This window comes from Oncorhynchus kisutch, linkage group LG24, assembly GCF_002021735.2.
Source record: "Oncorhynchus kisutch isolate 150728-3 linkage group LG24, Okis_V2, whole genome shotgun sequence".
Classification (NCBI taxonomy): Eukaryota; Metazoa; Chordata; class Actinopteri; order Salmoniformes; family Salmonidae; genus Oncorhynchus; species Oncorhynchus kisutch.
Window position 1 is genome coordinate 3,221,366 of NC_034197.2, and position 16,218 is coordinate 3,237,583.

General features: G+C 41.0%; 1 protein-coding gene across 1 annotated transcript in view; it reads left to right on the forward strand.

Moving 5' to 3' along the window:
* LOC109869321 (mitochondrial carrier homolog 1) overlaps positions 1 to 1,403 on the forward strand; it is a 38,270-nt gene extending 36,867 nt beyond the window's left edge. The window contains exons 11-12 of the mRNA XM_020459396.2: positions 975 to 1,050; positions 1,158 to 1,403. Coding sequence (XP_020314985.1) covers positions 975 to 1,050; positions 1,158 to 1,232 — 151 coding nt within the window. The 3' untranslated portion in view covers positions 1,233 to 1,403. The remainder of the gene's footprint in view (positions 1 to 974; positions 1,051 to 1,157) is intronic.
* Positions 1,404 to 16,218: the final 14,815 nt, after the last annotated feature.

Genomic DNA, 16,218 nt, shown 5'->3' on the forward strand with positions numbered 1-16,218 from the left:
AGCTAGCTAACGTTATGTGTATGATCTGTGTAGTTGTTATATTATTCTTATCTCAGAGCCATTTGCATTGCTAGTTATAGCCTAATGTTAGCTAGCTAACATTGAACCTGGTTGGCTCTAATGCCAGCTGATTCATGATTTCGACTGGCTGAGAAACGCTGCCTGCCTGTCTCTCGTCCCGACTACAGACATGTTCATTACTATGGGACAGCTGTAGGTCGAATTTGAATATTGAAACAATGTTGCAAATGTCGGAGAGACAGAGAGCAAGGTTTATACAAATCTCTGCTGTTGAAAACTAGTCTAAGAGAAATGTGAGATAATGTCTAGATGCTTTTTATAGTGAAGATGAAGTTTATAAATTGCTTGGCTGGTCCGATGAGACAGTGGATTGCGCAGTCAGATCGAAAATAGTAAATAGGCATTTTAACGTCAGTGTCCAGTGTCTATTCCACAAGTTACCACCGGCTAAATCTATGACGTTAAAATGCCTATTTACCAATCAGCATCAGACCCACCTGTTGTATAAGGCCAAATATACACTGGAGCTGCTTACCAAGACATTGCATGTTCCTGAGTGGCCTAGTTAAAGTTTTGACTTAAGATTACTCAACATCATGCATCATTTGTTATTACATTGCATATTTGAATAACTAGATTCAATTTATAAGGTTTACAAGCATACCCAGGTCAGTGATCTCTCACTGAAGCACATTTGATTTAAGTCAAGAGTACAACAATAGAAAGTACCACATGGCCTTGTTACTGTTACCTGTACTTAACTGTCCTATAGCTGGTGCCATTTGAGAATAATGGTGTATCTGTCATGACTTTCATATCAAAGTATAGCCTTGATATATCACAAAATAATAGAATACAGTTTAAATGTGTTTGTTTGAGAGACAAATAACATGAAGTGTTAGCTTGAGGGTTCAGCTTATGGATGGATGGATCTCTGTCTTGTGTGTTCACAGGTTGGTGGCTGGTCTTCCCCCTAACTCTCCCATCTTTAAGTCCTGGGTCCACTGTTGGGCTCATCTGAGCCACGAGGTACAGTCATGCTCATTCAGCTGGAGCAAATGGAACACACTTGTGTGTGTGATTGTTTTCTCTGGTAGTGCATGTCTGAAACTGTCTTTTTATTTCTCACCCATTAGGGCCATCTCTTCCGAGGATCCAGCTTCTTTTATCGCCGCGTGCCTGTGACAGGGATGGCTTTGACTGAGGAGTGATAAAATCAACCACCGCACAACCTGTGCCACTGTTCTCCTTCCTAACCGGTACCTCAGTGAGACCAATGTACAACCACCCCCTCACCTTAAACCCCCCCAGTGGATAAAGCCGGAGCAGCATGTTATCAATGGGCTAGGTGTTTTACTGAAGTAAAGTTACTTACAAATTAAGAGTTTTGTTAATCTTGTTTTTAATCTAAATAGTAATGTAGCCACTCAAAAGTAAGAGGTCGGAGGAGTGAGACTTAATGTGAACAAATCAAAATTATATCCAATATATTTTGTCTTGGTTGAATGCTGAGGGTATAATCTCCTTTTACTATACCAGCAAAGTTGCACTATTTTTTTTATTTATTTGAATCTATGACTTAATTTTGCCATATTTATAGGCCACAGTTTAATTAAGTTCTATGTAGGCTTTAAAATTGGATAGTTGATTTCCATCTATTGAAAAAATGCCAAATGTTTATTTTTCAAAGAGTCTCACTAATAGTAGCATGATATATGGTTGCATTCAAAAGTGCTCATTTGCCTCCTATCAGAAGTGCTTTACCCAATAATTATACCTATTCACAAACACCATAAGCCTACAAAAACTGGAGTGCTCTCTAGTGATGCACCGATATGACTTTTTTGGCCGATACCGATATCCAATATTTTCCACTCTAGTACAGGTAAATAGTTAACACACACACATGGACGCGGCGGTCTAAGGCACTGCATCTCAGTGAAAGAGGCGTCACTATGGTCCCTGATTCGAATCCAGGCTGTATCACATCCGGCCGTGATTGGGAGTCCTATAGGGCGGCGCACAATTGGCCCAGTGTCGCCCGGGCTGTCATTGTAAATAAGAATTTGTTCTTAATTGACTTGCCTAGTTAAATAAAGGTTACACACACCACACTGACCAAAAAGTTATTTTGTTGGCATTTACATGTCCCCATTACCAGTCAAACATAATCAAAACCTATTTCTTTCACTTACAGTTGAAGTCGTAAGTTTACATACCCCTTAGCAAAATACATTTAAACTCAGTTTTTCACAATTCCTGACATTTAATCCTAGTAAATATTCCTCGTCTTAGGTCAGTTAGGATCACCGCTTTATTTTAAGAATGTGAAATGTCAGAATAATAGTAGAGAGAATGATTTCTTTCAGCTTTTATTTCTTTCATCACATTCCCAGTGGGTCAGAAGTTTACATACACTCAATTAGTATTTGGTAGCATTGCCTTTAAATTGAGTCAAACGTTTCGGGTAGCCTTCCACAAGCTTCCCACAATAAGTTGGGTGAATTTTGGCCCATTCCTCCTGACAGAGCTAGTGTAACTCAGTCTGGTTTGTAGGCCTCCTTGCTTGCACATGCTTTTTCAGTTCTGCCCACAAATGTTCTATAGGATTGAGGTCAGTGCTTTGTGATGGCCACTCCAATAGCTTGACTTTGTTGTCCTTAAGCCATTTTGCATCAACTTCGGAAGTATGCTTTGGATCATTGTCCATTTATTTGGAAGACCCATTTGCGACCAAGCTTTAACTTCCTGACTCATGTCTTGAGATGATGCTTCAATATATCCACATAATTTTCCATCCTCATGAAGCCATCTATTTTGTGAAGTGCACCAGTCCTTCCTCTAGCAAACATGACAACAACATGATGCTGCCACCCCTGTGCTTCACGGTTGGGATGGTGTTCTTCAGCTTGCAATCCTCCCCAATTTTTCCTCCAAACATAACGATGGTCAAACAGTTCTATTTTTGTTTCATCAGACCAGAGGACATTTCTCCAAAAAGTACAACATTTGTCCCCATGTGCAGTTGCAAACTATAGTCTGGCTTTTTTATGGTGGTTTTTGAGCAGTGGCTTCTTCCTTGCTGAGCGGCCTTTCAGGTTATGTCAGTATAGGACTCGTTTTACTGTGGATATAGATACTTTTGTACCTGTTTCCTCCAGCATCTTCACAAGGTCCTTTGCTGCTGTTCTGGGATTGATTTGCACTTTTTGCACCAAAATACGTTCATCTCTAGGAGACAGAATGCGTCTCCTTCCTGAGCGGTATGGCGTGTTCGTGATACCGTGGTGTTTATACTTGCGTACTATTGTTTGTACAGATGAATGTGGTACCTTCATGCGTTTGGAAATTATTCCCAAGGATTAACCAGACTTGTGGAGTTCTTGGCTGATTTCTTTTGATTTTCCCATAATGTCAAGCAAAGAGGCACTGAGTTAGGTCTTAGGTAGGTCTTGAAATGCACCCACAGGTACACCTCCAATTGACTCAAATGATGTCAATTAGAGCCTGTCAGAAACTTCTAAACCCATGACATTTTCTGGAATTTTCCAAGCTGTTTAAAGGCAGTCAACTTAGTGTATGTAAACTTCTGATCCACTGGAATTGTGATACAGTGAGTTATAAGTGAAAGAATCTGCCTGTAAACATTTGTTGGAAAAATCATGTGTGTCATGCACAAAGTAGATGTCCTAACCGACTTTCCAAAGCTATAGTTTGTTAATTAACAAGAAATTCAACTGTACTTGCTGTGCTGTTTCGTTGTTCAGTCATTTCATTCTCAACCAGGATTTCTATGGAACGCCGTTTGGGTCTTTTCGTGTCAAATAACACCGTTTTACCAATCAGGACCTGAATACGAATAATAATTTAACTCGTTCATACATTTTTTACGTAGTTTTGACACATTGATTACACTATCACTTGTATTTCATGTCACAATGATTCATCGATATGCTATGATGCTGGTAAAGTTGTCTCGCGCACCTACAGTGCTGTCATAAAAACAATCTAGCTAGCTGATAAATGCAAACTATTTTCTTCCCCAAAACATAGCAAAATGACTATCTGTTTCAGTAGCTATATAGTCAGCTAGCTAACTATATAGCTAGATGTCATTTAAAATAAGCCTAATTGATAAGATAGTTCTTGTTTGATTAATGGTGGTCAGACCCATCTATGTGGGATTAGCCACGATAGTGGACTTTGCGCTTTAGCCTTCAAAATAAAAGTATGGCATAATTCTACTATTTCTATTCATTTGCATCACTGTCAATGTCATACTTTTATTTTGAAGTCAAACCGCAAATTCCACTATTGTGCTTAATCCTTATTGTGGCTAGCTTCACAACACATAACCCGGTCCAGTCGAGCCTCACTAGCCAGATGAAACTAGCTGGCTGCTTATAACGTTAGCTTTGGGTAACAGGGTTAAGTAGCTGGCTAGCTATTTATTTTCATGAACCGAAGTTAGATTTTAATAGGCTAACAACAAGTAGCAACCTAGCTAATACTTACTCACAAGGATTCCTAAATAATTGTTAAGAATAATGAAAATGACTGCAGTTTCTACTGGTCATTGTTTTCAGGCTGGTTGTATTGGTGCTAGCTAGGTACCAAGCTAAAGCTAACCACTCCAGAAGTTGCAGTCGAACAAATAATGCTTTATTACCAAGGCGGTATTGTTAACACATCGTTCGTGGCCGGTGTTTGCAGACTTTTTTGTACAGCTTTGAGAGTGCTACTGTATCTTTTTTGACATGCAAAGACCCAAACGGCGTTCCATAGTATGTATGTCGTGAAGCTAATAGCAGTGACGCTATCAATGTGTGACTTCGGTAGGGCAACATCTGAAAAATAGCACACCGGTGCTCGACCAGTCGGCGAAAGCCATCATCACCCACGACAGAGCGGTTGATTGTCAAGGGCAATGAATTCCATTATCTTGGCTTTAATGGATTTCGCCTTTGAGTTGTCTCGCTGAAATGTTCTTACTCTTTCAAATGACTGCTTGACTTGTTGACTGCTCGATCCACACTGCAGACATTGTGGGCTAGGTTAGGAATGCTGTGTTGCACCTGTAGCACATTTTACTTGGCGTCATTACGTCCTGTATTACGTCCTATACATTATATAGGTATGAACGGTAACTTTGACATTAGTTTTTAACATCGCCGTTAAACTAGACATCGGGGCCGATACCGATGTTGGCATTTTTAGCTAATTTCGTCCGATTCCGATATGTCCACCTATATATTGTGCATCCCTGGTGCTCTCCTTTAAAACTAATTTGACCACAGGTTCTTGCAACTTTGTACAAATTGCAGCTCCAGTGAGCTCTTGCCACGGGAGAAGTAAGAAACAAGGGAGGAATTCAGAGGTCAACCAGTAGTTTTCAGTGATGTTCAAAAACGTGGCATGCCATCCTCAAAAGGTTGTCTGTGGCCATATATTAAGAACATTTGTCAATATCACAAATTTTGTGTTCTAATTTGTGTGAAGTGATGGGTATGTTTGTGTTACCAGTGACAAAGAAATGCTAAATTACAGTGCCTTCAGAAGGTATTCACACCCTTTTGACTTTTTCCACATTTTGTTGTGTTACAGCCTCAATTAAAAATGTATTCTGTCACTGACCTACCTACATACAATACCCCATTAACGTCAATGTGGAATAATTAGTTTTGAAATGTTTACTCATTAATAAAAACTGAAAAACTGAAATGTCATGAGTCAATAAGTATTCAACCCCTTTGCTATGGCTAGCCTAAATAAGTTCAGGAGAAAACATTTGCTTAACAAGTCACATAAGTTCCATGGACACACATACACATACAGAATTGTAAGGTACCTCAGTCGAGCATTGAATTTCAAACACAAAGACCAGGGAGGTTTTCCAATGCCTCGCAAAGAAGGGCACCAATTGGTAGATGGGTAAAAAAAAATATATATATATACATTGAATATGCCTTTGAGCCTGGTGACATTACTAATTGCACTTTGGGTGCACCATCCAGTCACTACAAAGATAGAGGCGTCCTTCCTAACTCAGTTGCCGGAGGAAGGAGACCTCTCAGGGATTTGACCAGAAGGCAAATGGTGACTAAAAAAAGAGTTTAATGGCTGTGATAGGAAAAAAACTGTGAGATAATGTCTAGATGTTTTTTATAGTGGAGATCTGATGAGACAGTGGATTGCACAGTCAGACCGAAAATAGTAAATAGGCATTTTAACGTCAGTGTCCAGTGTCTATTCCACAAGTTACCACCGGCTAAATCTATGACGTTAAAATGCCTATTTACCAATGAGCATTAGACCCACCTGTTGTATAAGGCCAAATATACACTGGAGCTGCTTACCAAGACATTGATGGATCAACAAAATTTTTAGTTACTCCACAATACTAACCTAATTGACAGAGTGAAAAGAAGGAAGCTTGTACAGCATATAAATATTCCAAAACATTGTTTGCAACAAGGCACTAAAATAATAATGCAAAAATGTGGCAAAGCAATTAACTTTTTGTCCTGAATACAAAGTGTTATGTTTGGGGCAAATACAAGACATTACGGAGTACCACTGGGAGATTAATTCACCTTTCAGCAGGTCAATAACCTATAACACAAGGCCAAATCAACACTGGAGTTGCTTACCAAGAAGACAGTGAATGTTCCAAGTGGCCGAGTTAGTTTCGACTTCAATCTGCTTGAAAATATTTGGCAAGAGTTGAAAATGGTTGTCTAGGAATGATCAACAATCAATTTGAGCTTGAAGAATTTTGAAAAGAATAAATAGGTAAATATTGTATATTCCAGGTGTCCAAAGCGCTTAGAGACTTACCCAGAAAGGCTCGCAGCTGTAATCACTGCCAAATGTGATTCTAACATGTATTGATTCAAGGGTGTGAATACTTATGTAAATGAGATCTTTGTGTATTTCATTTTCAATACATTTGAAAAAATGTCTAAAAACACGTTTTCACTGTGTCATTATCGGGTGTTGTGTGTAAATGGGTAAGAAAAATAAATATTGAATCCATTTTGAATTCAGGCTGTAACAACAAAATGTTGAATAAGTCAAGGGGTATGAATACTTTCTGAAAAATGGTGAAAGTGGTTGCATATTATGCCACTTTTTGCATTCAGGTTAAGGGTGTGTGCCTGAACTCTGAACCGGCCACATCTGTTGGATGAGTCTCTTTGACTTCAGTTGAACATCCCAGTTAACCTGCCAATTTACAGTTGACCACTAGTAGCATATAAATATAAGGAATCCCCTTACCACCTTTTACATGATCATTATCTGGCCCTGTGATCAGTGTTGACCACAAAATAATCCTGACTGGGTTTGGTATGGGCTGTTTTGTGTCCTTATTCCTGTTTTTTGTCAAGTTCCAGTTTTTGTGATGGATTCCTCCAATCATGTCTACTTTAAATAATGTGTGGACATGGCATGCAGAGGAGACACATGCTTCTCCAAGTGTGTGTGGGTTTATTATTTTTTAAGCAAACATGTTTTGATCATGTCATAAGAATATGGTGTCCGGTGCTGTAATCTGTATTTCTTCTCATAATGCCATGAGTATTCACTCTCCTGTGTTCTGAGTTCACAGTCAAACATTCCCTGTAAACTGTGATGTCTGAAAGAGGGAGAAGCAATGATGAGGCAGTTGCTTTGCAACGTTGCATTTCCAATGTCTCTTATTTTCATAAAAATGTAATGAAACCTGGAATGTTTGCCTATCCTATATGTGTTTGAACCTAGCCTGTGATCTTGTTTTATTTATAAAAAGAAATGACATGAATGTGATGGTCTGCAAGCAGTAATTTCTGGCGGACTTACCAACTGGACAGACACACACAGCTATACATTTATACTTTCGGTGCCAGGCAGAGGCTTGAATGAGAGGGTCGAAGAGTGGTAATTATCTGTATATTTATTAGTTGGGAGTCTTGGGACTACCTTTTGTTCCCTGTACAGTTCATCATTCATCGGCTTTTCATTCAACCCATTTGTAATATAAAATATCTTATCTGACCAGTTAAGGTACATGCCAAGAGTTCAATGTGTCCACTCTTTTTGTTTCACCCAGTGGGACAGAGGTGACCCGGTCTTAACCTGAATAAGTTCACAACCCCAAAATAGCAGGTTTTCCTGGTTGATGACGTAACATAACTTGAACAAGGCACTCGCCTAAAAAGGTTGCATGTTTATGGTCATAGCACTAACAAATGGTCAATTGATATTGCGCTATACCTTACCACAATTTGTATTCATGTTGCAGTAAATAATGTCATGGGATCCATTGGCGTGCATGTTGAGATAAAACAATTTTAGAGCCAGAACAACAAACCTCTTGCAAGTATTTATATTGAACAAAAATATAAACTCAACATCTAAAGTGTTGGTCCCATGTTTCATGAACTGAAATAAAAGAATCCCAGAAAATGTACATAAGCACAAAATGCTAATTTCTCTCATTTTGTGCACACATTTGTTTACATCCCTGTTAGTGAGCATTTCTCCTTTGTCAAGATAATCCATCCACCTGACAGGTGTGGCATATCAAGAAGCTGATTAAACAGCATGATCATTACACACCTTGTGCTGGGGACAATAAAAGGCCACTCTAAATTGTGCCGTTTTGTCACAGCACAATACCACATACAGTGGGGCGAAAAAGTATTTAGTCAGCCACCAATTGTGCAAGTTCTCCCAATTCAACTATGACAGACAAAATGAGCAAAAAAAATCCAGAAAATCACATTGTAGGATTTTTTATGAATTTATGGTGGAAAATAAGTATTTGGTCAATAACAAAAGTTTATCTCAATACTTTGTTATATACCCTTTGTTGGCAATGACAGAGGTCAAACATTTTCTGTAAGTCTTCACAAGGTTTCCACACACTGTTGCTGGTATTTTGGCCCATTCCTCCATGCAGATCTCCTCTAGAGCAGTGATGTTTTGGGGCTATTCCTGGGCAACACGGACTTTCAACTCCCTCCAAAGATTTTCTATGGGGTTGAGATCTGGAGACTGGCTTAGGCCACTCCAGGACCTTGAAATGCTTCTTACGAAGCCACTCCTTCGTTGACCGGGCGGTGTGTTTGGGATCATTGTCACGCTGAAAGACCCAGCCACGTTTCATCTTCAATGCCCTTGCTGATGGTAGGCTTTGTTACTTTGGTCCCAGCTCTCTGCAGGTCATTCACTAGGTCCCCCCGTGTGGTTCTGGGATTTTTGCTCACCGTTCTTGTGATCATTTTGACCCCACAGGGTGAGATCTTGCGTGGAGCCCCAGATTGAGTGAGATTATCAGTGGTCTTGTATGTCTTCCATTTCCTAATATTTGCTCCCACAGTTGATTTCTTCAAACCAAGCTGCTTACCTATTGCAGATTCAGTCTTCCCAGCCTGGTGCAGGTCTACAATTTTGTTTCTGGTGTCCAGCTCTTTGGTCTTGGCCATAGTGGAGTTTGGAGTGTGACTGTTTGAGGTTGTGGACAGGTGTCTTTTATACTGATAACAAGTTCAAATGGGTGCCATTAATACAGGTAACGAGTGGAGGACAGAGGAGCCTCTTAAAGAAGTTACAGGTCTGTGAGAGCCAGAAATCTTGCTTGTTTGTAGGTGACCAAATACTTATTTTCCACCATAATTTGCAAATAAATTCATTAAAATTCCTATAATGTGATTTTCGAGCTTTAATTTTCGAGCTCTCCCCGTAGATTTTGCGGTGACGTAATGTCCCCGTGAGTTTTTATTTTTGGTTCACCTTTATTTAACCAGGTAAGCCAGTTGAAAACAAGTTCTCATTTACAACTGCAGCCTGGCCAAGATAAAGCAAAGCAGTGCAACAAAAACAACACAGAGTTACACATGGGATAAACAAACGTACGGTCAATAACACAATAGAAAAATCTGTATACAGTGTATGCAAATTAAGTAAGGAGGTAAGGCAATAAACAGGCCATAGTGGCGAAGTAATTACAATTTAGCATTTAACACTGGAGTGATAGAATGTGCAGATGAGGATGTGCAAGTAGAAATACTGTTGTGCAAAAGAGCAGAAAAACTCAAATAAATATGGGGATGAGGTAAGTAGTTGGATGGGCTATTTACATATGGGCCGTGTACAGCTGCCGCTATCGGTAAGCTGCTTTGACAGCTGAAGCTTAAAGTTAGTGAGGGAGATATAGATCTCCAACTTCAGTGATTTTTGCAATTCATTCCCGTCATTGGCAGCAAGGCGGAAGGTGGAAGGAAAGGCGGCCAAAAGAGGTGTTGGATATGGGGATGACCAGTGAAATATACCTGTTGGAGTGCGTGACCAGTGAGCTGAGATAAGGTAGAGTTTTACCTAGCAAAGACTTATAGATGACCTGGAGCCAGTGGGTTTGGTGACGAATATGTAGCGAGGACCAGCCAACGAGAGCATACTGTACAGGTCGCAGTGGTGGGGAGTATATGGGGCTTTGGTGACAAAACGGATGGCACTGTGATAGCAAATTGGATGCAGTAGAGTGTTGGATGCTATTTTGTAAATGACATCGCCGAAGTCAAGGATCGGTAGGATAGTCAGTTTTACTAGGGTATGTTTGGCAGCATGAGTGAAGGAGGCTTTGTTGCGAAATAGGAAGCCGATTCTAGATTTAATATTGGATTGGAGATGCTTAATATGAGTCTGGAAGGAGAGTTTACAGTCTAGCCAGACACCTAGGTATTTATAGTTGTCCACGTATTCTAAGTCAGAACCGTCCAGAGTAGTGATGCTAGTCGGGTGGGCGGGTGTGGGCAGCGATCGGTTGAAGAGCATGTATTTAGTTTTACTAGCATTTAAGAGCAGTTGGAGGCTTCGTAGGAGTTTTGTATGGCATTGAAGCTCGTTTGGAGGTTTGTTAGCACAGTGTCCAAAGAAGGGCCAGATGTATACAGAATGGTGTCGTCTGCGTAGAGGTTGATCAAAAAATCACCCACAGAAAGAGCGACGTCACAGAGTCGAAAACCTTGGCCAGGTCGATGGCTGTTGTGATATTGTTTAGGACCTTGAGCGTGGCTGAGGTGCACCCATGACCAGCTCGGAAACCGGATTGCATAGCGGAGAAGGTACGGTGGGATTCGAAATGGTCTGTGATCTGTTTGTTAACTTAGCTTTCGAAGACTTTAGAAAGGCAGGGAAGGATGGATATAGGTCTGTAACAGTTTGGGTCTAGAGTGTCTCCCCCTTTGAAGAGGGGAATGACTGTGGACATGTTTACGGATTTAGGGTTGTACCTGGTAGGTTCCTTGATAATTTGTGCGAGATTGAGGGCATCTATCTTAGATTGTAAGACGGCAGGGGTGTTAAGCATATCCCAGGTTAGGTCACCTAACAGTACGAACTCTGAAGATAGATGGGGGACAATCAATTCACATATGGTGTCCAGGGAACAGCTGGGAGTTGAGGGTGTCTATAACAAGCGACAACAGTGAGAGACTTATTTCTGGAGAGATGGATTTTTAAAAGTAGAATCTCTGTTTGGGCATAGTAGAAACTGTTTGGGCATAGACCTGGATAGTATGACAGAACTCTGCATGCTATCGCTGCAGTAGATTGCTACTCCACCCCCTTTAGCAGTTCTATCTTGACGTAAAATGTTGTAGTTGGGGATGGGAATTTCAGAATTTTTGGTGTCCTTCGTAAACCAGGATTCAGACACGGCTAGGACATCAGGGTTGGCAGAGTGTGCTAAAGCAGTGAATAAAGCTAACTTAGGGAGGAGGCTTCTGATGTTAACATGCATGAACACAAGGCTTTTACAGTTAGAGAAGTCAACAAATGAGAGCGCCTGGGGACACACAGGGCTTGGGTTAACCTCTACATCACCATAGGAACAGAGGTGGAGTAGGATGAGGGTATGGCTAAAGGCTATCAGAACTGGTCATCTAGTGTGTTGGGAACAGAGAATAAAAGGAGCAGATTTCTGGGTGTGGTAGGATAGATTAAGGGCATAATGTACAGACAAGGGTATGGTAGGGTGCGAGTACAGTGGAGAAAAAACCTAGGCATTGAGTGACGATAAGAGAGGTTGCATCTCTGGGGGCACCAGTTAAGCTAGGGGAGGTCTCTGCAAGTGTGAGGGGTGGGACAAAGGAGCTATCTAAGGCATGCTGAGCGGTACTAGGGGCTCCGCAGTAAAATAAAACAATGAGGAGCTACCCGAAACAACAGTATACAAGGCATATTGACATTAGAGAGAGGCATAAAGCAATCACAGGTGTTGATTTGGAGAGCTGAGACAAGGGGTAAACAGCTAAGACAACAACAACGGGTAAATAGCGATGAATGGGCACAGAGGGTCAGTTAGCTACACACAGGGCCTGAGTTCGAGGCTGGGGCCGACAGATAAACAAAATTAAGTACCATGTTAATGAACAGTCCAGCAGGAATCAGCTGTGTAGCCGAGTGATCATAGGGTACAATGAGCAGCAATAGATGAAACAGGGAGCCGTTAGGTAGTCGTTACTACGCTAGGCGAGCGGGAGACACGGCGTTCAGAAAGCTAGCGGGCCGGGGCTAGCAGATGGGTCTTCACTGACATCCACGATGCAGAGACCGGTGGAGAGCACATCGGCCGAATCAGCAGACCAGTCGTGATGGATCGGCTGGGCTCCGTGTCGACAAAGGGTCCAGGCCAATTGGCAAGAGAGGTACTGTAGTTTGTGTACTTCGTTGGCTAGCCGGGAGATGGGCCTAGCTCTAGGCTAGCTTGAGGCTAACTGGTGCTTGCTTCTGGACAGGGGCGTTAGCCACAATAGCCACTCGGTAGCAGCTAGCTAGCTGCGATGATACAGTGTAATGGTCCAGAGCTTGCAGCAGGAATCCGGTGATGTAGTGGAGAAAAGCAGTCTGATGTACTGAGGGCTGATATCACGCTGTGCAGACTGGTAGGTATTATCTGGGCTAAAGCGGCTGGAGTCTGAGCTAAAAGGTAAAGACCTCTAGCAGTGGCTAACAATGACTAAATAGCTGGTAGCTAATTAGCTTGCTAGCTTCTGAAAGAGGTTCCAGTTTAAAGGTCAAAAAAAAAAAAGTGCAGATCCGTACCAAATTGGGTGAAGCGGGTTGCAGAAAGGTATATTTAATTTGAAGATTGAAATATATACAACAACAAAAAAACAGGAAAAAAATGAATATTTACATGGGACAAAATAACCTTGGAACACGAGTGACAGAACATTGAGCCAATCACGGCGCAACTAGTGAACATTACCAACCCCTACGCTCTGTATTTTCCACTGGCTGCCCCACCACCACACAAAGCACAGGGCTAGGCTGAATCACCTGCATTTTGGAGCTGACTTGGTCAAGAAAGCAAAAAAACAGACCAAGTTTGAATGCCGCTTTAGTAACTCAATTATTATTTTTCTGCCCCACCTACCCTGAATGACGGGTCGCCACAGATCTCCATCCATGGCTAATTTATGAAAGGGACTATTTTAGCTAGCTAGTTACCCACCGGAGGACAAAAACAAAATGCAACAATTAATGTTTTCTGTCAATTACGTGTGATTTTGATGTGGTTGGGGTGAAGCCAAATCCAAACTGGCTTCCCTTTACACTTTTTTTTGGTGCACCAGGACCATTCACAGTTGAGTTAACTGATTGGCTATTATTTTTATTTATTTTTATCAAGGGAAGACAAATGCTCTCGGGCTTCCCTTGCATTCAATGCTATGATCACTAACATTGTCATAGTCTTTTTGACCAGACAGCATCAGATAGATGTCCTACACATATTGAGACATGAGGAGTGCTGTTTCATTCGCTCGAATGCTTTCTCCGTTGAGATACATTCAACCACTTGCAATTTGAAGTAAAATTATGAAAACAGAGATGGAAGTGTTTTTTCTTGGTACATTTTTTGCAAAAGCCAGGCTTTTTTTACACTGTAGTGAGGTCTGTGCTTGGATTGATGAGCAGAGGTAAATTGAGTGATATGAGAAACATTTGCATAATCGAGAATGTTTTCATAAAACTAAAATAGATTTACTGTTGACACGAAGACTTCACACTTGGTAGCTAAAAATAATGGCACAGATAATCTGGCAAACGGGAATTGTTAGAAATCTGTTTTACAAATATTACACAATGCATTTACATACAAAGAGATAATGGCACAGTATGCAATTTTTGGATTTGTATTTATTATAGATAAATACAAGGCAGAAGCTACTCTTCCTGGGGTCCAGCTAAATTAAGGCAGATATATATATTTTTATATTACAATACATTCACAACCGAGTGTCCCCCCTCAGGCCCCTACTCTACTACCACATATCCACAACACAAAATCCATGTGTGTATAGTGAGCATGTTAAAGTGTGTTTCTATGCATTTGTCTGTGCCTATGTTTGTGTTGCTTCACAGTCACCCGCTGTTCCATAAGGTGTATTTTATCTTTTTTTTATGTAATTTTACTGCTTGCATGATTTACTTGATGTGGAATAGAGTTTGATGTAGTCATGGCTCTATGTAGTACTGTGTGCCTCCCATAGTCTGTTCTGGACTTGGGGACTGTGAAGAGACCTCTGGTGGCATGTCTTGTGGGGTATGCGTGGGTGTCTGAGCTGTGTGCCAGTAGTTTAGACAGACAGCTCGTGCATTCAACATGTCAATACCTCTCACAAATAAAAGTAGCGATGAAGTCAATCTCTCTTCCACTTTCCGCCAGGAGAGATTGACATGCATATTATTAATATTAGCTCTCTGTCTACATCCAAGGGCCAGCCGTGCTGCCCTGTTCTGAACCAGTCCCTCTTTGTGGCACCTGACCACATGACTGAACAGTAGTCCAGGTGTGACAAAACTAGGACCTGGCGGACCTGCCTTGTTGATAGTGCCGTTAAGAATGCAGAACAACACTTTATTACGGTCAGACTTCTCCCCATCCTAGCTACTGTTGTATCAATATGTTTTCACCATGACAGTACAATCCAGGGTTACTCCAAGCAGTTTAGTCTCTTCAACTTGCTTAATTACCACATTATTCATTACAAGATTTAGTTGAGGTTTAGGGTTTAGTGAATGATCTGTCCCAAATGCTTTTAGTTTTAGAAATATTTAGGACTAACTTATTCCTTGCCACCCACTCTGAAACTAACTGGAGCTCTTTAAGTGTTGCATTCATTTCAGTCACTGTGGTAGCTGACATGTATAGTATTGAGTCATCCGCATACAAAGACACACGGGCTTTACTCAAAGCCAGTGGCATGTCGTTGGTAAAGATTGAAAAAAGCAAAGGGCCTAGACAGCTGCCCTGGAGAACTTCCATTAAAGAAAGCCCTCAGTGTTAGACAGGTAACTCTTTATGAACACCCTCTGTGTTCTGTTAGACAGGTAACTCGTTATCCACAATATAGCAGCGGGTGTAAAGCTATAATACATACGTCTTTCCAGCAACAGACTATGATCGATAATGTCAAAAGCTGCACTGAAGTCTAACAACACAGCCCCCACAATCTTTGTATCATCAATTTCTCTCAGCCAATCATCAGTCACTTGTGTAAGTGATGTGCTTGTTGAATGTCCTTCCCTATAAGCGTGCTGAAAGTCAGTTGTCAATTTGTTTAATGTAAAATAGCACTGTACTGCATCTGGTCAAACACCATTTTTTACAAAAGTTTACAAAGGGTTAGTAACAGTATGATTGGTCAGCTATTTGAGCCAGTAAAGGGGGATTTAGGCAGGGGAATAACTTTAACTTCCCTCCAGGCCTGAGGGAAAACACTTTCTAGTAGGCTTAAATTGATGTGGCAAATAGGAGTGGCAATATCATCCGCTATTATGATCTGAACTTCTCCACAAATTTGTGGCGGACCTGTTTGGAGAGCCACTTGGTCCTCATGGTGCCCCTTGCTTAGTGGTGTTGCAGACTCTGGGGCCTTTCAGAACAGGTGTATGTATACTCAGATCATATGACAGTTAAATAAAGTCCACCTGTGTGCATTCTAATTATGTGACTGAAGGTAATTGGTTGCACCAGATCTTATTTAGGGGCTTCCTAGCAAAGGGGGTGAATACATATGCACATACCACTTTTCCATCTTAAAAAAAGCAAAAAATTTAAACAAGTTTTTTTCCCCCTTCACCAAGTTGGACTATTTTGTGTACGTCGATTACATGAAATCCAAATAAAAATCCATTTAAATGACAGGT